The 25,701-nt window shown below is 38.6% G+C and overlaps 1 protein-coding gene across 3 annotated transcripts in view; it reads right to left on the bottom strand.

Moving 5' to 3' along the window:
• The window catches only part of RELN (reelin), a 294,861-nt gene that overhangs the window by 113,973 nt on the left and 155,187 nt on the right, over positions 1-25,701 (bottom strand). For all 3 annotated transcript variants that reach the window (XM_032996210.2, XM_032996211.2, XM_032996209.2), the window contains exons 9-12: positions 21,391-21,487; positions 17,762-18,002; positions 3,750-3,895; positions 1,349-1,500 (exon numbers count right to left, since the gene is read on the bottom strand). In XM_032996210.2, the coding sequence (XP_032852101.2) occupies positions 1,349-1,500; positions 3,750-3,895; positions 17,762-18,002; positions 21,391-21,487 (636 nt within the window). The remainder of the gene's footprint in view (positions 1-1,348; positions 1,501-3,749; positions 3,896-17,761; positions 18,003-21,390; positions 21,488-25,701) is intronic.

Genomic DNA, 25,701 nt, shown 5'->3' with positions numbered 1-25,701 from the left:
TCTTAGCCCTGGTAAATGACTGAGGTTGCACTTTGTCCCAGCAGGGAAGGTCCACAGATGCTGCTAACAGCACAACGGTGCTTGTCATGAGGGATGCGGCATGTCGGCCATACCTCCACCAAGACTGTAGCACACTATAGCACAATTTGTGTGAATCTTGACCTGGGCTGATACGTGAGTGGAGGAAAATGTTTATGAATATAGTAAGACCTCCTGAGCAGAAACTATTCTCTGTGTTCAACCAGGTAAGGCTGTCCCACCTCTGTGCTACTCCTATCTCATGCTCAGGTGCAACTCCGTTGACTGATAGATTAACACCAGGGTCTACATGGATATGACTGCAGGAGGACGTGACAGGTACCTATAAATCCACTATGGTGTGGTAAGGATGACAAAGATATGTGTCTCTATTCTAATAATGGAGTAAGGGGCACTGTGTGAAATTGGAAGATACAAGACAAGAAGACGCTTCTTCAGATGAAGAATCGTTAAACTGTGGAGCTGTGGGCACAACAGGCAGGTTCAGTTGATTAAACACTAGCACCAAAAATCATTTTAGACACTATGAAGGGGCCTGCCTCACCTACTTGCTACTCCAACAGGCCGTGACTCTCCCCCAAGTCATGGGTTATATCTGCCAGCCTTGTGGTGATGTCTCAGATAGGTTTGGACACATCAAGTGGCAACAGCAACCTGTGCTTGTGTAACGAATGCTGCCTGAGGACTGAACAAGAGTGAACCCACACCTGTGTGTGCACCAGGTGCTTAAACTTCCTTTATATCAACAGAGATCCAACGCATGCTGCTAGTGGAGTCCAGGGAGCTGCCCAGCTAGTCTAGCACAGCCATCTCACAGTGACCTGGATGGGTTTTTCCAGCAAAGGTACTGACCACATCTCCTCTGACTATAAAGTAAGTTTAGACACTGATCTTACATGAACACACCCTCATATAATTTTTATATTAAACTGTTTTAACCTAGAGATAACTGTTATACCAGCCCCAAAAATGGCTGGATAAATCCATGGAAGAAAAGCCCATCAAAGGCTACCAAACCCAGAGTGTTCTGTCTGGTTCTCAAAGGTTTTTGTCTGCAAGTCTGTGTCATCTGGGAGGATAATTTTGGGAGGCCTATATATGTGTCCACCTTGTTTGTACACCTGTGCAGGCATCCAGAAGGGTGAACACTCATCTGACTGACAGTGGTCAGTCTTACATACTCATGGGCATCAGAGTCAAAAATCAGAGTTATCCTCTTTTAAGGAGTATTTAAGATAGTTTTGTGCACATTGCACAATTTAAATCTCACATGTTCACATGTTGCATTACATTAAGACTATATACTCACCCATACTGAAATAAAATCGTAAGTTCCCATAACCTGTAGTATCCATGTATGGAGTGCATATTTTTCTTTCGCCATCTCTGAGAAATACCATAGCTGAGCCAGATTCCAGTGTCCCACATTCAGTACCAATGATGGCTCCAAATACGTCCCACCTGGAGAGGTCAACAATGGGTAGATAATGTGCAGTGGCATGTTACTGATAAACTCATACAAAACATCTGCTAGGAGTTGTACATACAAAAATAGCTGTTTCTACTCTTACAGACAACAAATTGCAGTTTCAGATATGATTCCTATGTCATTACTGAAATATTCAATACTATCTTTTAATCTCAGTTGACTTAAATAAAGCAAAGTTGGAGTAAATATTTAAAATAAATTGGCAAAAAAAACATGAATTACTAAAAAAATGAGGCTTTTAATAGATGCTATTAACAAATAGTGATGTATTGTTCTATCATCTTCATTATTTTTCTGGCATAAAAATGTTTAAAATATAATTGCATTCTTTTTCATTTTGCATAATATGAGGTTTATAGATAAATGAAACTTGAAAAGGCACATGCCACCATATCTGCTATATAGTAATTAAATATGTAGGTAATAGCAGAAAATGCTCTCTTTTCATCTTTTTGAGTATTTAGGATAACAGTTTTTAACTAACACATGAACAGAGTATGAAAAAAGACTGCTGTGTTTCCAATATGTGATGATATGATCTTTCTCAGTTTTTCAGTGCAACATTTTATCTTCTTTTTATTCAGTGATAATTAAAAGAGCTGTTGTAGAATTTTTCAATTAAATATTTTTTATTGAAAATGTTTTCATCATGAAAGCATTGATTTCTTCAAAACTCGATTAAAATATTTTGAAATATTAGAAACCGTTGAAAACTTGTACATTATTTTGGTCTGATACATTATTATTCATGTGAAAGTCTGAATTAATTCATAATAAGGCATTTTAAAATTATAAGGCTGATAAAACAATGAAATTAGTTGGAATCACTAAATCCTAATAATCCAATCGTTTAACTAGCTGGTGTGATTTAGGATGAAAAAGAAAACATTGATGTTCGGAAATCTTTGTGGGAAGGCAGAGCCTTTTCCAGTCCCCTTCCAGCAGAAACAATCTCTAGCAGCGATGTGCCACATGACAATTTCAAAAACTGTCACTTCAATAATTTAACAGTCTATTTATCAGTTTAACCATTCCAACTATTTCAAAATGTATTTCTAGGATCTTCTTAAAAGTTGTCAGTTTCCTTTCTGACCTAAGCTATGACAGACCAGCAACGTTCCTGTTTGGAAATCCCACTTTAAAACTGTCAGTCATTTGCACAGGAATTAGCGAGCTGAAATCACTGAAAGCTTTATGATATAAATATAAATATTTTAATGTAACCTAACCCCAATGCTGTTGTGCAGACTTTTTAAAGGTAATGTGCAACATAATCAAATTTTGAAAATAGGTCTTGGGCTGAAGGCAAGTACAGAATTAAACAGTTGTGCCTACCTTAATTTACACTACAAAATCTCACAATGCTCCATTGATCTTTTGTATGCTCTATTTAGCTCAATTAAAACACTCTCTGTACTGACCCACAGAACAACTCGGGGTCATGAATGATGCAGATCATGGATGTTTCCAGGGATCCTCTCCCTTTAGGCAGCATTAGAAATGAAAATCAGGAAGTTCTACAATGTTAAAAAATCTGTCACTTTAATAAATATGTCAACACACTGTCTGTAAGGACAAACGGAGAGGAAACCTGGGTGATGGCAAGACAGAGATGTGGACATTCTTGATTTAACATTACATTTGATTTAAATTATCCTTCACATGCCTCTTGAAATTCTTCTTTACAAAACAGGTAATAGAATGATATATGGATCTAAACTAGATCAACTGGACACAGAGATCCAAAGCAGCAATGTATCTGCTGGAGGCAGAGGCAGCCTGATGTGGAGATCTGTCCACATTTAAGACCAGGCCCTACTTCATGCAACTAAAGAGAAGCAGAATGACAGTGGGAAGATGTGTGGTACTAACAACAGCAATCCTTACCCATGTAGCCTATTGCTTTAGGTGGGACATGAAAAAATACCAATCAACTCCGTATTAAAAACAACGATAAGCTCCTCTGCCTTCACTGTTGAGCTCTTTCAGATGTTTCACCTCCAAGAGCATTTGCTGCAGAGGAAAATGGTGGTGACCCTTCCATGGGAGCTTCCTTTTTGCTCTCCCTCATGAGGGATGCTTCTGCCTTTCTTTTGAGAGCTGACAGGCTCCAGCTAACATTACAAACATTACATTATATTACGATTCTCTGTTTATCCAGTTTCCTCATCCCTGAAGTGATGCTGCATGCCTAGGGCCCTGCGCAGGTGGGGGCACTCACCCTTTAGGCTGGCTCTCAAACTCTTCTGCCCACTGCTCCTGAGCGTCCTCCGTGGAGAGGTCCACATCCCGGGTTGTGGCAAAATTGAACTCGCTGCCTTCTGTCCCGTGGAAGTAGATGGAGTTTCCATCTGACTGGCAGCTATGCTGTGGACAAAAGGAGCACATGGGAGGTGACGTTACAACAGGTTTGCCACGTGTCCTGATCCCATACCCTCAGAGCTCAGAGCAAGCTGTACATTATCTAATGACTCACCAACGCCTGAAACAAAATTGAAAAAAAAATGGATGGTCATCTTTTATCTTTCTTGGCTCATCCCCAGTGATACTTGTGTCCTAATCTCACACCTGCTTCCCTACAAATGCACTACAGACCATTGTAAAACTGTGTTTCCATAGAAAAGACACGTACCACATCTTTGGGTGTTTATTTATATTTTAAAGTAATACCATTATGTCTGGCACATACACAACTGTGTATACAAAAAACTTTAGTAGTATATCAAGTATTGCTGTGGGCATTTTGTTGGCATGAGTTTCACGGTGTGAAACACGTCAGATCTCCATGCCTGAATTTTTGCTAGAAGAGGTGTTTGTGTGTAAAATTGCCATGCATTGCCATACATTAAACTTTGGGCCTGAAGTGTACGAGAGGAAAGACTATGTCTGCCATATTTAATTCAAATGGAGTAACAAATAACTCCATAGACAACTAGCTCTTGTGATACAGCAGTCTCAGGGGTCCTGGGGCTGCCCCCAAACCCAACATGTCTGCTTTTCCTATTGCATTTCTGTAGATACCACCTCAGCAGCATCAAATGAAGCCATGCATCTGCCCCAAGGTGCCCCGACTAACATGACTCTCCAGCACTATTGACCTGGAAGCTGCCTGTGAGGAGCACATGGCGATTACAGTACAGATTTTCTTCTTTCTCCCATCCTACTTTTGCATTCTTGTGTGTCTGAGAAAATAGTAAAAGTCTGCCAAATCTGTGTGACTGAAACAGATACTGGAAGCTTCTAAAGATCTACCTGGCCTTAATACGAATTCAGAACTTGACATTTTATTTAATTGTTTGTATTACAGTAAATACAGATAAAAGTAATAATTAGCTCAAACAATTTTTTTGGGGGGAAAACTTGGTCACATTAAAAGTGAAAGGTGAAATAAGAAATGATTAATTAGAATAATTTTGCATGCTTACCACAGTTCAACATCTGACAAAGAGATACAATAATGCCAAATTGCATTGACCTTTTCAGTATCATCTGTGCAGTGCCCTCTTGTCTCTGAGCCCCTTCATAACATGCCGAGGGAAAGTATGACAATTACCTCTTTTGGTTTGAAAAAGGTCATGATAGTGTCATGTAAGTGAATAATTAAATTTTTAACAAAGAGAAATATGTGAAAAAAAAAAATGAAAACTGCCCAGTACATCTTTGTCTATGGGATTTTACGAGCAAAGCAAAAAATAACACATTTTGACAGATTCTGTAAATCCTCCTTCATTTATCAATGTGAAAAAGAGACATATTAGAAATTCTTTTGTTAATGATTTTTGAGTATTGTTGCCAATAACTTAGCAATTAATTTATATTTCAGAATGTAATTTGTGACTAATTTCTAGAGGTGTCTACACATTTTTAGAAAAAAAATCTGAGTACTTGAAGTCTAATTTTTGTATAGATACTTTCTGGTCTATAGTTGAATGACAACAGCTCCATGTTTATTAACACTGACTAAATATCACTTAAAGAAATAAACATACTATAAAAATGTAAAGACTATTTCTACTGCTAAAATAAACAAATTGCTGTTAAAGTGTTTTTCTTTCAAAGGAAGGTCAAAGCAATAGAAAGATTCTGAAGTGTTGATAATTCATCACAGAAACTAAATAGATTTTGTCACAAGTCTCCTTGCTCTGTTAATACACCATATTCACAGAGTACCATATATGCAGCTGCTGCCACTGAAAAGGCAGAATAATTTACACATAAATTTTTTTATAACTAGAAGAAATTAATGAAACAGTTCTATATTTTACTTCTCTTTGAAAAACATTGTTTGCAATATGCAGCTATTTATAATTGACTGAGAAATGTCTTTTGTTCACTGATTTTATCCTTCATGCTCACAGGTATTGCTAACATCAGAATTTTAAGAATAATTTGTTTATTTTGCTTCTTGCTTTTCAGAATTTTCTTCATTTGCTGAATAGAAACAAAGTATCCTTTGTCTGTCAATCAATCTGCCACAAAACTCGTATTATCTACAGGCAGACATGTAAATACACTAAAAATAAATATTCAGGCTAAAACTTAATTCAAATTTATACATAACCCTTCATCTCCTAGGAAATAAATAGACAAATAAATCCTACCGAGCTAGTTCTTACAATTGCATACAAGCTTTGGAAAATCCTTTATAAGCCTTACTTATTTCTCAGGTGCTAAGTTATATGTCAGTATATACTTGATAGTGGGGTATGTAATTAGTAATATCTTGACTGATGAAAGTACCTATTAAGTTAAAAACAAACCAGATATAACCCCATTATCATTCAACATTTGTATGTCCTTCTGCTGTCTAACAGAATATTTACTGAAGTACATCTGATGGAGTTTCCATTTAGCTTGTCAAGATAAATAAATGGGCAGATTGGCAAAGGGGTAAATAAATAATTATTTACACAGTGCTGTATGAACAACCATTTATGAAAGCTCAAAAGCATCATTTATTTCATTAGTTCTATAAAACTACCTTTATGCTTTCATACACAGCTACACAGCATCTATGAATATGTATTTTATGCATATTTTCTGTGTTAATGAACTACACAACGTATGGCTCAAATCACCCTCTGCTCATGTTAGCTTTGAATCTCACGTGAAACAGCTATGCAGTAGAGAAGTTCAGACTGGGGTTTAACTCATTCTGTTATTCTACATACGTATGAAACCAGTAATATAATCTCATTACCTTTAAAGTGAGCAAGAAAGGTGCTCAAAACACAGGTATGGCTTTTAAAGAAGTTCTGAGGGTGGGCCATAATTTTCTGGTATGTTTTTGCCCCAGTGCCACCGTTTGGGACCCTGGACACATGCCCATGGGAGAAGAAGATGAGGAAAAGCCCCATTTCCATGATCCATGTTGCTCCAGCAAGGGCCAGGTCTCCTCTGCTCATGATATCGTCCTCTCCCACCTGCCACATTTCCCTCACCTGTATAATCCCGCCCAGTTCACACTTACCTTCCATAATTTTCTTTTCATTTTCTGAGCAGTCTATATCTATCACTCCTATTACTGCTTTTTTTTTTTTTTTTTTTTCAACCGATGGGCTGCTGAGGGGTGAATAACCTCCAAGAGCGCTCAGCCAAATTTTCCGGGAGCAAAAGAAGATTCACGGGAGATAGTCCCTCACTGGTATTGCCCCCAACTAACTTGTCAGTCTTGTTCAGCACCCAGCAGGCTGCTGACTGTGTTGGATTATTTTGTGGTTTTGTAATAGGACTTGAACAGATTAGAGACTGAATTGAAATCATCAGACTCATTTTCACTTGGGTTCAACCCAGGATTTGAATACAAGCCTGTAGAAATGAAGAACTAAAGTACAATTTATATACTGTGTTGCCTCTTGCCCAAATTAAAGGCTTTACACTTACAGTGGAAGTCTATATACTTCTAGTATTTAAGGACTGAATTTTACAGGTCTGTTTTTTTTTTTTTTTTTTTTTTTTTGGTCATTCTAAAGTGATGAAAAATATGAAATGAACATGTGTTTTGTTTTGAAACTAACCGGATTAAGTTCTCCCCAAACTGGAGATATTGCAGATCTCTCTATGTAGATGTAGAGTTCTTTTTTACAAATTCCAGATTAAATTTGTTCTCTGTTTCATTTTTATGTACACTTAAATGATTTATAAGATAAGAATACATTAACTTGCTGTGCAAATTTTGTAACTAAAAAGTCCAAATGACAGCAGCTTGTAGGGTATTTGTCCTTGTTACCATAGAAGCATCAGCTGTAGGTCCAGAACTAAAGCTGTGATTAATTTTATTTAAAGGAGATTAAAAGCATGTGGAACATTTAGTGTGTCCTTGCACAAATTACAACATCGAAAAGTTAACTAATTTGTGAGGAAAAATTAAGTGAGAGAATAAATCCTTTGACAAATCTGATAACCTTCATTAAACAAAGCTTTCACCCAATTCACCTACATAATAGAGCATAGGACACTTGCAAGCACTTGAATGGAGCCACTTCACAACAGTAGCTATTTCCCATTGTTTGCAACTGGAGTGGGACTATCAGCCCGCCACAAGTAAACTGTTGTATTTCTAAATAAACAACCCCTGTCTGTTGCCAAATGGAAAGAAGCCAAGTTCTGTTCAGGGACTGTGGTCATCCCAAGGGAAAAAAAAAACAGTTTAATTTAATCTGGCAATACCAATACTATTATTCACTAGCTGCAGTTGTTAAGCTATTGCTTCGCATGAATAGGGCAAAATGAAAATTGGCTGGATGCATTCCCATATCTCAGCATGCTTGGATTTGCTTTCAATCTAATCTTCACTCTGAATTTTCCGTGTTTCCCAAGTTTGTCTACTGGATAGTTATGGTATCGCTGCTTTTTACCTACTTTCAGGCCCTACATGGCTGATCCTCACCTGCCTCCACCATCTCCCATATGCACAATCTCATGGCTCAGTTTATCTTGACTGCCGATGCTTGCCACTATGTCTGCTGGTGAGACAACCAAATTTGCACGCCCTTGCCCGTTCTGTCCACTATGCTTGGCAAATTCCCCATAGATGATGTCCTTCAGACACTTCCTTAGTGCTTTCCTCAACAAGCCTTGCCACTGTTCAGCAGGATGAGCACTCTCCTCTCTTGCAATATTTCCTTTTACTCCCACATCTCCCCCGTTCCAGCTCATCTCCCATTTTATAAATAGATGGTGATTTCCTGGGACACATGCCATCTTTTTGGTTTGCACCTGAAGAGGCAGCAGTGGTACATTCTTTGCTCAGGACTCTTTGATGCTACAAAAAACTACTACAAAAAATATATTTTCATGTTAAAATTGCTGTTAACTATGAATATTTCTAGTCTATGAGTACAGTTCTTAGCCAAGTTGTCTATAAGAGCCAGCAAGCCTTATTAATTCAGGTGAGTTTTCTGTTGTACATTATGAGGGCATTAGCTAATAATTCAAAGATACAGACTATGGGAGAGACTAGTGTAAGGTTTCAAAATCAAACTTTTGTCAAGAGTCTGTCACCGTCTTTATCCTACCCTATACTTCTTACATTTTACATCTTCTACCTACAGCTTTCACCTTTTTTTTGGTAGGTGCTTTTAGGAAAACCTCTTGATCGTCTGAGTTGCAGAAGGGTTTCACTTAGGATTGCTCAAAAACCATTGGTCAGCAAAAGCAGGAAAAATGGATCTGGTGAAGCAGGTACTTTCCAAGTGAACTTACTTATGTTTTCATAAATAAATACCAACTTTCTGTAACATCTGAATGGCTTAAGGGTCCCAAGTAAGATCTGGGATCCTATGTCACGTAGCATACCTGAACAATCTCCATATTTTTAAAGACTTGCATGAGAGCACCACATAAGGAGACATTTGCTACCCTCAGTGTGACCTCTTGATGGGGAGGGACCTTTGGAGGTCTCCCATTCATCCTATCATGTGAAGCAGCACAGGCGTCAACCAGATCAGCCTATGGCACCATTGCAGCTAAGGACACATCCCTGAAGATTTTTAGAAGCTCAAAAGACAAAGACTGAGAATGTAAACAGAAGCACTAAAGTTCATCCAAACCAGCTTCTGTCCCAGTTGTTCAAGTCAAAATTGTGAATCAATAAATACCTCTTGGCTTTACAGTATGGGATTTCTTTACTTGGAGAACATAACAGAGGGCAACTAAATGATACAACTGTGCCATTTGGAGAAGCATCAACAAGAAACACTAGTGTGAAATTCCTCAGTGTAACAGATTTTTGGCTGAGGTGCTGCATATCATCTTCCCGAGGTTTGTCCCCACACTCACATGAAAATGTTGTTCACCTCTGTGGCTTTAGGGTATCCACAGCCATCTTTACCATCATTTAATTAGGTTTTTATCAGAGACGAACACCGATGCACCTCTTCATATTATCTCTCCTGGGCCTAATGGCCCCGATGATTCTTTCAGACAGCTGTAGCCTCACGATTTATTTTTTGGCGACATTTCTTGCATTGGAATGAATGTGCTGGGCATTTGGGCAGTGCCAGCTTGCAAAGGGCTGACGGCAGATGGAAAGAAATCTGCCCAGTATGCCTTCACCTCTACACGAGCAGAGGGCCATCAATTTCCCCCATTAAGGAATTGTCACATAGCCCACCCAGCTGGAGGAGCATCTCTGATAGCCAGGCTGGCTGGCGTATGCTATTCAAATACAAAATGCACTTTAAAAGGAAACGAAAATATCGTTTGTCGGCAAATTGAAAATGCATGGCTTTGACCGCAGCCAATTTTTTAATGACTGTAATATTTTAAGTGATTATTTTTGCCACTTCAGATTGCTCCTTAGAGAGGAGAGGTTTTTTTAATTAAAATCTAGGCAATGCAAACAGATGAGATATGTGAAGCAGAGGAACAAGAAAAAAGATGAAGAAAATTAATTAAAGCAGCACTGTCAATGGAGCCATAAATTAGATATTGTGTCTTCCTGGGAATGAATCATGCAGGTTTTAAAAATTTTTAGATTTTGACATGATAGCAGGTACAAGAATAGATTCGGTCTTGATAAAACCATACTCTGTATGCAATGTCTTAGCCACCAAAGGTATGATGACAGAATTTAGGAAAGGTTGTAAATTCTAGATCTGTAGATTTGGCTGCTAATGCTTCTGGCCTGAAGTCCTTTCTTTAACCAAAGTAAAACCCACAATGTAATTGGAATACTTTCCCACGAGATAAACAGGGCTTTAATCTTTCCCACATGCTACATTTTCACATCATTTAATGTAGGTTACAGAATGAAAACCTTGGCTGCGCAAGCAGGCCAGGTGCATGGAGGGTTATAGTGCACCTTCCCTTTCCAAAACAATGGGATAAAACTTGTCCTGTGATGTAGTAACAAACAGCTTATAAAGTGTGTTTTCAGTCATCATTTCCAATTATTGACTGTTATTCAAAGGCTAGTGCTCAAAACACCTCTTGTTTATGAGTGATTCATATGATTCATATGGTTCTTAATTTTCTAGGACATTTCATGATGTTTGTACAAGACCGGTCATTCTGGCAATGACTGATTTCCTTAATGAGTCATTTAACTGGCATGAACTGAATGACTCCTCTATGTTATTGGGAACTATTGATGTTTCTAGCACTCTGCAGTGAGTGTGATTAAACCTAATTCATTCTTCTGAAAGTAATGGTTTGTATTTACATCACTGTAAAATTAGAGAAAGAGTCAACCAAAGTTGTTTCTACTCTTCAGCATCTAATAGGTCTATTTGTGTTGTTTTTATTAATGTGCATCCCACGGCGACTTGCAAGGACCAAATTCTTTCCTTCTAGGAGGCAGGAAAGACCCCTGGTGCTCTGACGCCAGCTCAGACCTAATGCTGGCTCCCTGCCACCCCCCACCACGTTTCTGAGCCACGGGGAACTGGCATGGAGAAAGGTGCAGGTTCAGCATTGCTGCCCGACAGTGATTCTCAACTGCCCAAACACTCAGAGCACCACTGTCAACCACCTATCAGTTCAGATGAACCCCTAGGCATGGTATCTAAGTATTATTATTTTAATTAAAAGAGGAACTGTTAACAAAAAAGCAAGAGCAACTCCATGCATGGGCTACATCCAGATCTATAGATATACAGATGCCGCCTCACGGGCACAGCTCACGAGTGCCTACACTCTCACTGAAGGGAGCCGGTCGACAGGTTTTGTGCACCCCATTCTGCTTTCTTCACTTCTCCTCCCCTCTCACACTCCTCCTTCCACCCACAGAGAAGCAGCAATGGTTCTCAGATGAGGTGCAGCAGGAAGCCTGCTTCCCTCTTACCAGAAAGATGTAGTGGATAAGGGCTCCTGCGAGGCAAAGCAGCTGGCTAGAAGGCTGGGTTTGGCCCACAGACCAAATACTGCCTTGGTATATCTTATTCAAAAAACAAAAGATTCTCGTCAGAAGCATCTATACCTGTGTAATTTTGTCCATTATAAGGTCATAGCAATTTCAGTCTGCCATTTTCACACTGGCATACCTACAGCATCACCTTTCCTCCTGCAAAGAAATATATTTGATCTGGTTCAGATAATGGATACCTCAACCCTTTTCTAAACAAGAATTTAAAAGTTAAAAAATGGAAAAAAAATCTTGTTGATTTCAGCACAATTAAACCCAACAAAGATATATATGGAATATCAGGATGTTTGTTTTGAAAGAAGACTATCCAATGCCATTCCCACTAATTAACAGAGTATTCAGAAATTTGGAAATCTGCTCTGGAACTGGGGAGGTGGAATGGCTTAATCAGCCTTTCTTTTTGCCAAACTCCTAGGCCTGCGTGCTTGTCTTCTCTGCTTACTGACATACAACAACACTGGTTCAAGAAGGACTCATGGATCTAGGATGTGCATAGCCCTGCTCCGCGCAAGTATTGTGAAAGATCATGGGGTTTTATAGACACATTTTCAGCATATTTTTCCGAGTGTGATTGTTCAGTTCTCCCATTCTCTTATGCAGCTTTCTCTTCTGCTAAGCTGGCATGCATTTCTGGGAAATCAAAATGAGCTGAATGGTGATGATCTGTTACTTTAGGAACTTACTGTATCAGCATATTGGGATTGGGACATTTTCATGATTTATTGGTCATGTCCATGGTAGTGAATAACATGCAATCAGGTACCATTCCCTGGTCCTAAACCCTTCCCCCCCTTGCCCCATCCCATGTTATGCCAGTCTGCATGCTTGCAGCTCAGCAGCACGGACAACCTCCAAGTGTAGTCCCCAAGTCCTGTAGATCAAAGAAACTAAGCTGACCATCTGGACTGTGAGACAGCAATTCTGTAACTTGACCCTTCTCAAAGGTGAAAAGTGTCACCAGGTTAACACATCATGACCAAATATATCTCCACTCTTGTGTCTGTAATGATCCATATTGCTTTTTCCCAGATGTGGAAACATTTCATAGACAGGAGTTTTGGTCTCCATATTTTTATGTAATCAAAGCACTACAGAAACATGACCTATAAGACTGCTGATGTTGTCCCATTTCTCAACCTCAGTTTTTGAGCTTGCACATCCAACTTTGGATCAGGGCAATCAGAGAAAAATAAAAACCTGGCATGTATTGTACCTCAAAACACAACAATTTCTGGTCAAATATACAAGATATAAGAAGTGTCCACTGAAAGATGAGATCACTTTCTGTACTATAACAGTAGAGATCCAAGAAACATTACTGAAGTAAGAAATTATCTTTCCCTCTATTGGCTATGACGTCTTGAGGTTCACAGGCCATTAACAGTTCTCAGAGCATAGCACTGCTTCATGCATTTTGGCAATCTTAACCACCAGTGCAACATCCTAACAATGCTCGGTTGCAAGGCCATGCTCACACTCAGAGCTGTCACTAGAAATATTGAAATGCAGTCAGGAATTTATCCTGTTCAACACCCTTCCACACAGTCCAACACAGATAAATACATTCCAGTGGATCCAATTAATCTCCTAAGGGTTGCTTGGCCTTGCTAACAGTGTCTTTCTTGTCTTTTGCTGTCTTCTTTGGAACCGAAACACACAAATTCAGTGGCTTATCTCTCAGCTTGCTTCCTATCTCAGTAGCCAGTTCCAGCTGCGTCTGCAACCAGCCATGTGCTTTCAAACAAGTAGCAACCGTTCCTAAGCGCAGCAAGAAACATAATGAAATTCCTGATCCAGGCTCAAGAAGACTGTGAGAGGAGGAGAAACTGCATCCCAAGCAGGACACAGGCAAGTTCCCACAAGCGCTTATTGAGAACACACTGTCCAAATCCACCAAATTGATGTGAGCACATCGGTGCATGATTACCATTAATGCTTGCACTGTCCACTCCAGTGACTGAATCCATTGCAGAACCTAATCCAGGAACTAGACAACAGTCCTTATGGTAGTACTTTTCTTTATTTCAGCTGTCTTTTTACCTTATTAATCTAAGCAGCTAATAATTTGAACAATTCTACCAGCAAAACTCCTGGATCTGTAATATTTGCTATTTATTTTAGTAGATCTCAAGTACTACTAAAGTAAACCTTCTACAGAAAAAAACAGACTTTCTTCACAACTTGATAAGAATGCAACAAGAGCATGTACCAGGTATAACAAGCAATTCCAAAAGCCACCTCCTGAGCAACTATTGGGAAAGAACTTGATGAACCACATCTAACCATGTGAGCAACAGCAACATTTATTCTAAACTACCAACAAACCATATCTTAGTGCCTATCTTTACTAACAGAGTAACCCACTAAGGCAACAAAATGGTATTCAATGAGAATTCCCTTAAAAGGTTTGGGATGGTTGAAGGGATGGGTGGGGTGGGCAGTTCTAGCATGCTAGGACCATAATGGTAACCGAATTAGGCCAGGGACCACTCTTTGGCCTTGACAGCAAATGACACAGCAGAGTTTGCATCCACTTGGGCAAACTCTCTCCTCCCAGAAGAGTGGTGTCATCCCTGCAGCCTACTGGAAACAGTCCCTGGCCCATCCCTGATGATAATGCCTGGGAGACTGCAAGCAAGGGCGTGTTGTAACAATTAAGGTGTGCAAGATCATGGGCTCATGATCATACCCTTGTTTGCTTCACTCACTGCCCTGGATGTGCCACAGAGCCCCCAGGGAGAAGGTTCCACAACCTGAGCAACACCTGATGGGGCAGTCTATCAGTAAACACTTAGAGAAAAAGTAAACAGAGAAAGACCGTTTCTACTCCTTTTTCTACCAGAAATAAGTATGTATTTTTTTCCTCTTGCAGTTCCAACTGCCAGCTGGATGAGCTGTCTTAGAAGAGCACTGCCCTTCCACCTGAGAAATATGCAATATCAATCATTCTGGGTGGTGAAAGGTGGTGAACAAGAAAGGATAAGTACAGAAAATAATCCCAGTAAATGGAAGAAATTTAGAAAGATAATTTTTTGGTTGGTTGGTTTGTTTTTGTATTCCTTACCATTTAATTCCCTCAGTCCAATTAAATTGTTTATCTTTATGGCACAATTTAGGAAAAGAATTAACCCAGTTTTGTATATATTAATCAAAACTGAGTTAGACAACAAGTAACATCCAGAAATGTGACTCATAAGGAAAAGCACTGAAGCACTGAAGGAAGCCAGTGAAGAAGTTAACACAAAGTTCAAGAAAGATTTTTAAGGCCAATCTTGTCTAAAATACTGACAAATGACAGGGGAGATATGAATTGAAACTTGTATGGCACAAACAGGCTTGGCAGAGGAAAGGTCTCATCAGTCTGAAATTGAGTTTGGCACAGTGATAGACTGTGAGCATGGGAACTTCTTCAGAAAGCACATAGGTGAGAGTTATAAAAGAGCACAGTACAACAATGAAATTTGCTGATACCTTAGTAAAAATGTAAGTAAAAATTTAAAAATGCTGTACAGACTTTCTGAACAAGTATCAGGACTATTTAGCAAGTTTTAGATGTCTGAGAAGCAAAGGACTTGTAAGAAAAAGAGAATTAGAATTAGCCTTGATGCAAGCTATCCCTGTAGCACTGTCAGGGTCTCTCCAACATTATTTGGCAGGCCATTGTCTTTGGTTATGATAGAGAAATCTCCTAAAAGTTTCCCCCAATGTCTGTGAATTCTTGCGTCCTGAGAGCATTAACAATATTGGGAATCCTGTGAAGATGCACCACCCACTGCTGCCATCATTCTGCCATTATACTGGCCAAGCTTTCTGACTGCTGGGAAATGTTGCTTGAAACAGAGGTGACTGCTGTGGTTACATTGAAAATGTGATATAACGTCGTTAGCACAATGTACAAAGATTGTTACCTTTCTATTTACACAAAATAGTGTGTTTGTGATGAACTGAGATTAGAAAATAAAGAAAATATTAGAAGATTTTGTAAAGTTTTGTATAATGTTCCAATCCTGAAAAGCACGTAACAATTGTCAAAAAAATTGAACTTGGTGTTATAAGGCTATGACAGGGTCTCTGTTGAATCAGATGTAAATCCTGACCCAATTTATAGTTTTACTTTTGACATAACATGAAATTGATATTGCAAAATCTGTTCAAATCATATTGGGCAGGATTGTTCCTGAAAATTTAGGGAAAACCGGAGCAAAAACCTTAAAAATTAAATTTTAGTATAGGAGTGCTCTGGTGATGATCTAGATGATAGACTAAAAATATTTGAAACAACTAAAGAGTCCCAGGAAGTATAAATGTGCTGCGTCACACATAGCCTTAATACAGTGTGGCTATGTCACAGCCTTACACATTGCCTTAACCTGGTGTAAGTGGCTACACATAGCCAAATGTCAGCTGGGAACAGACAGATGCACATTTCACTTGTTCCTAAAACCAAAGACGACCTTTGAGGAATGGCAGGTTGGTGAATCCTTACTCATGTGTCATATAAATTTCGAGCTTGAATGGGATTTCTGTTTAGAAACACTAAGCAATCTCTGTGTTTAGGTCTCTCATCTTACATGTAACCATAGTTGTGTATTGACACAAACTGACCAAGTTTAGCTAACAACAACAACAACAAAAAAAAAAAAACGAAAAAAGGGAAAAAGACATTTACTTGCTAGAGTTCAGATGCTGTTTGTGGATGCTTCAGAAGGACAGAAGGAGCAAGCAGTGTTTACACTTGGCCAGCTGAGAAGAAGTAAGTGCTCCTATCTCACTTTAGTCCTTGCTTTGCTTTCAAGCCTTCACATATGTGGGCTGGATTTTAAAATCCAGAGATAAGACTAACAACACAACAAATGTGAGCTGACCACAGAAAATTGCTTCAATAAATATATAGAACATTATTTGATTCTAAAATCTCATATAAAAACTTTGTCATTGGAGTGTAAATAGTCTTAGTGAAGTAAAATAAAGTCAATATGCAGGTACTATGAGTAGATTAGTGGGAGTATTTTTTTCTAAAAAGATTAATCTGAAGCCATTCATATCAGGTTCTGTGGGAAAAGGATGAGGCTATAACCTACCCCTTACTGCCCTGAGTGTTTGACATCTGTTTCCTGTGCAATTGCCAAAACCATTACCAGCATCATAAATAAACTCTGACATCAAAACTGACTTTTTTGTGAATGAAAAATAGGATGGAAACGATGTTTAACTTATGGATGCTTGGAAACATAGAAAGCAAGAATCCAACTGATTTCCAGATGTTGAACAACTCTGCAAATTAAGGAACTTTGTGCATAGAGATCTTGTAGGGCTGCCTTAGAGTTTTCCCCGATGTTGTATGATCTTACTGGATCTCATATATCAAAACAGGATCTTAATGAAAAAGAGTCTTTTAAGGAGCAGCCACTACTTGAATGTATGCTGCAATGCAGATGTGATATTCAGTCAGAAAAAGTGGAAACCATATTTTTTGGTGATGGTTTGTGATGAAGAAGGTAATAGTGGCCAAACAACACCAAGATAAACAAACAGATTTCAAAATATTCAGCAGAGAGGCTTGAATTTGTTTCAAAAACATTGCACTGTTTTGCTAAAAGGAAGCTGTTTCCCATTTTCTGTTACATGATCTTTGACATGACAGTATAAACTGTCATTTGGTTTTGGTCATGGCAGAGAAGTTGCATTGTTTTAGAAAGCCCCAATGGGATAAAGAAAAGGTGAAAACAAAGTAAAAAAGAGCCCAATTCTAGAAGTAGGTGGAGTGGCTTCAACACTCTTGTGTGTTCAGAGTTTGGTTAGATGTTACTGTCATTTTCTACATACAAGAGTAATAATAACATTAAGCCATAGAAAATCAGACTAACCTTGACTGTGGCCCCAGGAAAGAAAAGCCAGTTGCCAGTATCCACAGGATCAAGGTTATCTTCTAGCACAACTTTTCTGTGAGCAGCATTTATGATCAGGATGTTGTCCAATGCCCAACAGGCTTCATACACATCACCAGCATGAACATAATCCTGTTTCCACTGAAAATGGGTGTTCTCCCCTTTAGCATCTTCAGGAAGGTACAAGATGTGGATGATTGTGCTGACATTGGAAGGGGCACTGAAAAACAATGATATGGAATTAGACCAAGTTTAAGCCACAGCCAGGAACACTTTTCTCTCATTTAACACATTTACTATGTGTGACACAGTAGTGCTGATGTCTCTTGCATGCTGATAAATCCTCTATGGAAATCAGAAAATACCTGCCCTGAGGCAGAGTCCCATTGTGTCAGGCAGTTCACATACAGCCCAAATAGACAGCCTCATTTCAAAGAAAGTGCATGCTAAGGCAATAAATAACAGATCATCCTGGTTTCAGCTAGGGCAGAGTTAATTTTCTTCTTAGTAGCTGGTACAGTGCTGTGTTTTGGATTTTGTGTGGGAATAATGCTAATAACACACTGATGTTTTAGTTGTTGTGAAGTAGTACTTATCCTAAATTAAGGATTTCTCAGTTTCCCATGCTCTGCTGGTGAAGAGGTGAACAAGAAGCTGGGAGGGACCATGGCCAGGAGAGCTGACCTGAGCTAGCCAAAAGGATATTCCATACCATAGGGCGTCACGCTCAGTGTAGAAACTGGGGGGAGTTGGCCAGGAGGGACGACCACTGCTCAGGGACTGGCTGGGCATCAGTCAGCAGGTGGTGAGCAATTGTGCTGTGCATCACTTGTCTCAGATTTTATTTCTCTCTCTTTTTCTTATCTTCCTTTTCATTATTATTGTTGTTGTTGTTGTTATTATTATTATTATATTCTGTTTCAATTATTAATTGTTTTCATATCTACCCATGAGTTTTACTTTTTTTCCTATTCTCTTCCCCATCCCCCTGTGGTGGGGAGGATTGAGTGAGTGGCTGTATGATGCTTAGTTGTTGGCTGGGGTTAAACCACAACACAGATCAATGCAGATGTTTGGAGAGCAGGAAGAAAGAGCAGGACAACATTCATACTTGATGCTGATCACAGCTCCTAGGTGACGGGACATTGTCTGGTATTTTGCCAAAAGTAAATGTTAAGGAAACATTTTACAGAAACAGTTCTCCCAGTATGTGGTTTTTGCATGAGCTTTCACCAAAGAAACTCCTGATATCTGGTGCCTCAGTCTCTCATAGATGTGGATGGAGCAGAATGATCAGAGGGAATATTCTCTGACAAACGTGTCCTTCTAAGCCCAGACCCTTGCTGTCAGCATAATTCTGTGGATGGGGAGGGCCAGGTTGCCTTTCTTTCCATGTTCTGCTTCAATAACAGTAGAACCGTAGAATGAATATACAGAATAAAGAACCTATTTGTCCTCTTTCTTGCTGCTGAAAATGGAAAATTTGGGGAGGAGAGGCAGACCTAGAGTATTAGTACTAAGCAATGATCAGGGCTTTGAGCTCTGCTACCCAGAGCTGTCCTCAGATGTGTGGAAGGACTGAGGCTCACCCTGGGCTCTGGGTGGATATCTTTACATTGCTAATGGCAATGAAAGGACTGAGCTCTGTGTGCAAGGAAGAACACTGAGAATCATTATTTTTGTTTTATTAATCACACAGCAAGGGAATTAGCTATATTCAAACCTCCGGCTGCAAGGAGTTACAAAATCAGGGTTTGCAAGATCTCAGCTGCTCAACCTTGCCTCTGCCTTGGTAGTGATGCTTTGGTGGGTGAATAGTTTGTCAGAGACAATCCAGAGCTTTTAGGGAAAAAAGGCACCAACAGTTTGCTTATACAGCAGGAAATAGAGGAACTTCTCTTTGTAAAGCAAAACATTAGAGTGTAGTGAAATATCAAAAAGCAACTGTATTTGTCCCATATTCACACACAGAATCTGCCCTCACCAATCACCCTGCACTTGCTAAACATTGTGTTTGTCACCCTCCACTACCATGCTGCTCTGAGACATTGTTCTTTCTTCTCCCTGAGCCCACACACAGCACCTGCCTTCCCCGAGAGATCCTTCCCCTCCCTCCCTTCTGGGACCCCAAAGCTGAAGTCCCACCAACACAACACCCATCAACACACCACTTTCCCTTCACAGCTGCCCTCCTGTCCCACCTCTCCCCAGTTCTCCCACTGTTCCCTGGAGCTGCACATAGTGCAGTGAAAACCACTGAAGCACATTCAAATAAATGCTGTAATTCACATGGACCACAGGAGAAATGAGCATCCCTTCATAATTCAACCTCTCCACTTTGCACAGCATTGCTCTGTTGACCTATTTTCTACTGCTCGTTCCAGCAGTCAAAGTTAAAGCAACACAGATCAAACTGTAAATGCATTAACTCCAAAAAATTTAAGTTTCAAGAGCTTGTGTTTGCATCATTACAACTCTTCAGTTTCCTGGCTTGAAGAGCTATGAGGGTAACTGAACTGATGTTATGGACCAGGTGCATAACTCTGGATCAATGTGAGAAAAAGAAAAAGAATTAAGCGGTTACTCTGAGGCAACTCCAGAGGCTGCAGTGACGTTACTCTTGCTTTATATTTTTCTGAAATAAGAATTAGCACCATTTGGTTTACTAAAATTGTTCATAATTTGTCTCTTTGTCAATGAAATCGTAATCCCACTCCCACAGAGTAGGAGGATGAGATACTGAAATCCACAGACTTGCAGCTAGACATTTGCTTACTCATCAGAAATTAAGCAGCCTTTTGCTCTGCAAATTGTCTCAGTGGACTGAAAATAGGCTCAAACAAATTGCCTGTGTGGCACAGATACTAAGGTAATGCGGGAAAGCATACTGAGACACTATGAAGACATTATATATAAAAAATATTTTTTCTTCCCAGTTGTACTTGTATAACTATGTATATATGACAACACACAAAATACCTTTCCTAATATTATTTAATAAAATGTTGGTTCTGCTTTCTCAGAAAAATCTATCTCCAACACTGACTCTCTCTTTAAAGGTGTGCACATTGCAATAAATGATTTTAAAATCCCCATTCATAATCCTTTGCGCTTTCATGTAAACCAGTTTGTTTAAAAACAAGGCATAATTCACCATAATCTTGTTATTATAAAAGTGTTAGGAGCCAAGTGTTCATATCAAACTATAAACTATTTTTATTGAATATTTTATCCTACCAAAGTAGAAACTTGTAACACTATGAATTATGGCTCTTGCTGACATTAAAAGTGGTGCTAAAATGCAAAAGTCATCAAAGTTTTGTTTTTTCAGGCACCTGAACCTGCTGGTTATTGGAGTTGCATTTTAACTCTGAAGTCATTCTCTGCCTTACGTCCCACAGAATCAGTGGATGAAGTTGTGATTTACCAAACCCAGTGGCAGTTCTGCAATTGCTTTTAGTGATCATAATTTCACTCCTCATCTTTTAACATGAATGAACAAGTGAGAACTGAAAAGTTAACAGTTAAAATAAGTTTTTAAAAAGCCAGGTTTAAACACCACCTGCTCAGCCAGAAAGCATGAAAATGATTAAAAAGCTGTAACAAACCTAATTTTCTCCAGCTGAGTCCAATCTGCAGAACTGTTCTTACTGTAGGACACGGTGATGCTGGGATCTGAGTAACTAAAGCGACATGAACCCGATCCTGGGAAAAGCAATAAAATGAGAAGTGTTACGACACAACGAAGCAATAAATGATCCTCCAGTAACCACAGTTGCTGACTGTGCCTTTGTCACATCATCACTTCTTCTAATTTTAAAGCGCTTTGATTGATGATGAAATTTCCTGTGATCTGTTGCTGAAGGTAAACACAAAATAATGCATGCTTTGTGAGTCAGAAATAAAGTAGAAATGATAAATCACAGCAGTGCTGTGTAATCTCTGCAAATTTCCCAGGGGAAGCCAAGTAAATTACTTAACACCCCCCACTGTAGGAAAAAAAAACCGCACAATATAATGTTTAAACAAAACCGTATTAAACAATAATCCACATAGCAGAATTCATAGGGAAAATGGTAAAAGGCTGGTTTTCATATTACTGTAGAGAAAAAAAAAAAATCCAGAACTATAAATAGCGTGATAGGAAAATGTATACAGAATTACTTGAGCCAATAACAAATGTGCTTTAGGAATTTAAAAGAATAAAGACATTTCAAAATTAGTTATTTTAAGGACGCCTGAAGAGAATTAAATTAAGAAATCATCCAATATACTCACTAGAGCCTATAATTAATAATAAACATTCGATGCTGATCTGGGAATCTCAGAACACTTTACAAAAATGAACTAATTAAGCCTTATGGCACCCCTGTAAGGTAGGGTAATATATTTACTTTTGATTTATAAAAGGGAGCCTTCTGGGTGTTGTCACAAAAGATGAGCCTAACAATTAACAAAGAGGACAGTCAAAATAACAAAAACTGGGATTGAAAAATTCAACCTAGAAAACATGATAAACAAGCTGAGTGATAATTAAATACACTAAAGATACTATTTTTCCTCAGACACCAGATAATTCATCTATCTCAGAAAATTCAACACGCAGTGAAACAGACAAATCCTAACCTGTGTTCCAAAGATCAAAATTTCTACTTCAGAATCAGGTTGAAATGTAAGAATCAAAACAGCAGACATCAGCTACCTTCTGTATCAAATTAAACAGCACCTCTGATGGCATCAGGATGTTACTGAGTGAGTACCACAACTTTGCCCACAGTAGGAGTATGTATTATGTGTGTTACGAATTGTATGCTATGTTTATGTGTGCTTCAGATATGTTCAGTCACACTGAAAGTTGTGTATATACATATTTTTATATATGCAGAAATGTATATATATACCCAGATGTGGAAACTGCTGACCATAAAATACTGTAATTTTCCAACTCGGGGTACTTATTTTTATAATGAAATAAATGGCCTGATTAAAAAGGTGTTAACCACTTGTACAAGAGAACAGCTTACACATTTTAATGGGAACATATGTCATTAAGTACACTGCAGCCCCAGCTCCCCTGAGGCAGTTCACACTCGCAGCTCTCAGCTCTACAGAACTGCTTTTCTACTCTGAGATACACATCACAGACCACTGCAGGGGGAAAAACACCCAAAAACCTGGGATGAAATCCTACCTCTATAATTTTGCCTGATACCTCAACTAGCATCCTGGAAATGACCCGCAGAGGTGCTTTCCTGTATCTTTTACTAATGTTAAATTGTAAATAGAGGAACAGATACTTCTGAGCCACTACAGCTGCATGTGGTGCGTTCAGCTGGTCTGACACGTATTCTTGCTGTAACGAGGCACAGAATAATAAATATTGCAAAGGCAGCAGGACTTTGAATTACCAACCATGTACCCAAAATGACTACAAAGCAACTGTCTGGTTATATTTTACTGACAAGGCATTTTATTTCCATCATATTAAAACCAAATGATGTCAGGAAAAGCCTTTGCGTTTCATATTTGCCCATCTGCTGAGATGGTCTACTTTACTGAGTGACATCTGCTGTTGGTTCCCACTTCAGTGGCATTTAGGAGCTCCAGCCCTCAATCACACTCGTTCATTTTATTTCAGAGGAATTCAGTTCTAAAATCAGTGAACTTCAGCCAGTTTAACTATTTTGGCTGGTCAGAGGCTCAGAGGCAAAACAGCAACATACTGCATTTTCTGTTAGACAGAAATTAAAGGAACATAAACAGTAAAAATAACCAACAATATAGACTTTATAACATGTGCCATTTCAGCTAATGTTACAATCAACTTTTGGTACATCACTCTTAAATAAAGCCAAGTAGAAAAAAAGGGGGAAGGCCATGATTGCTACCCATACCACAAAGATGATAGGAAATGAGTGTACCCTGTAAGTACAATCAACACGAAAAATGCTGTCTGTTACGTCTGAATACCCTCAAACTACACAATGAAGATCAAAGTTATTGCTTAAAAGAAATGGGGCCACTGGAAAAGGGCTTTGCAAAGAAGACATGGTATTTCACTTGTGTTACTGGAAGAGCAATGTAGACAGAATGAAAAGAGAGGAGACAAGTGCTGGGTTTTATTATTTTAACAAACAGAATAGGTTGTATTAAAGTTAAAATTAGTCTGGGAAAGTCATCAAGGTCAATATAAGTAGCAGTTACTGGCTGTGATGACAAATGTGTTTTTATGCTTTTGACTCAAAACCATAAGAAAGCAAGATTATCATTTAAGTATTTAATTCTGTAAAACTGAGAATAAAAAAAAGAATGACATTCATCCATTTGAAAAAATCATCAACAAGCTTCAGGCATTATTCTTTGCCATTTGAATCATCTTTTTTAAATATACAAGAAGCACATGGATTTGGTGCTTACATATTAGTTTACATTAAGAATTTCTTCCCAAGTGAGGAAGACAAACCTAACAACTGAATGCCAGGACAGGTTTTACTGAGATGGTATTGAAATCCACTGGTTTTCAATATAGTTTTCAGTATTACTTTTACTATTATTAATACTTAATATTATTACTCCATATTACTATAATTTCAGTAATCCTAAATTAGTATAATTTAAATCATTTTGTAGAAATCTGCAGTTTGGATATTTGCATCTACCTTGACCAGCAAAGCTATACTCTGACTTTGTGAACAAACAGATGATCAAAATTCAAGTAGTAACTTAGCAGGAACTGAGGGCAAATTCAGCTGGGGAAAGGAGGCGTCCTTCACACTGCTTCCAGAGATGGTAATAAACAGTTTGTCAGCTCTGAGTAGAGCAGCAGGGGCGGGATGTCACACTGTAAATCTTCATACCCTCCCATCCTCCAAAGAAAAAGTTGTACAAGATGACATAAAACCTTTTGAATGAGATTAGAATAGGCTTGTTTTAAATCAAGAATGCCCAGGTTTTGAATTAGCCATGAAAACGGGTAATAAAACACGCACAATGATTACCATAAATAAATCTACATTAGTAAATCACTGCATTAGAGAAAATTACCATTTTTCTCTTGAGTACGTCACAGCAAACCCGATGTCTTGGTGAGGTTATTACTACCTAAATCTGACTAAGAGTTAGGATTATATTTTCAGTGTATTTGTCTGGGACAGGGAGAGCAAACAACGCATGAATGATGACACACACCAAACCATTCCCCCAACCAAGAATAGCCTGATTTTTTTCTCTACATATGTATAGGAAAGCTTGTCCTTAGGTTTCGGGAACAATGCAATTTTGTCCTCTGGAATTATTTTACTCTTTTTGATACGCTTCTAGCTGAAGTTCACAGACTTCTAAAAATTTGGAAAAAAGCTAGAGACAACCTTCATGGATTTAATTTTAAATGACACATTTGAAGCTCAGGCAGCAATTTTGTCTGTTATCAAAAACAACGAGCAGCTTCTGTTATGAAACCCAGCTATTTTCATATAGTGAATATTCTGAAACGTTAATTTATTTGGCTTGTGTTTTATGTGCTTGGACTTTGCCCCAAGGCAAATTTCAATAAAATAAAATTTGCTCAAAGTTGAATCCAGACACTGATGCTAATAGAGGAGGGTTTTGACTGGCAGAGCATGGGAATGCTAAACAGCTCCTGACCGCTGCTATGTTAATTCTACCTATACCAAATAGAAAATAATAGAAAAGGAAAATAGAAGCATGCTTCTCAGTTGTTTTGCTGCTTGTTTTGGAGGACTGGTAACCCATACCCAGGACCTGACTTTCACTGGCCACCAGCAATCTGTCCAGCTGAGACAGTCATGACATTTTTGCCTTTTTTTTATAACTCTTGTTAAGCTGATTTTGGTTTCTTTCAATGCCATCTAAAGTACTAGTGAATATTTTATGTACCTTATTTTTTAAAATATTGTGTA

Source organism: Tyto alba, unplaced genomic scaffold (genome assembly GCF_018691265.1).
Source record: "Tyto alba isolate M040663 unplaced genomic scaffold, T.alba_DEE_v4.0 Super-Scaffold_2, whole genome shotgun sequence".
Lineage (NCBI taxonomy): Eukaryota > Metazoa > Chordata > Aves > Strigiformes > Tytonidae > Tyto > Tyto alba.
The sequence above is the reverse complement of the archived record's forward strand: the minus strand, read 5'-3'. Positions and strand labels throughout refer to the sequence as shown.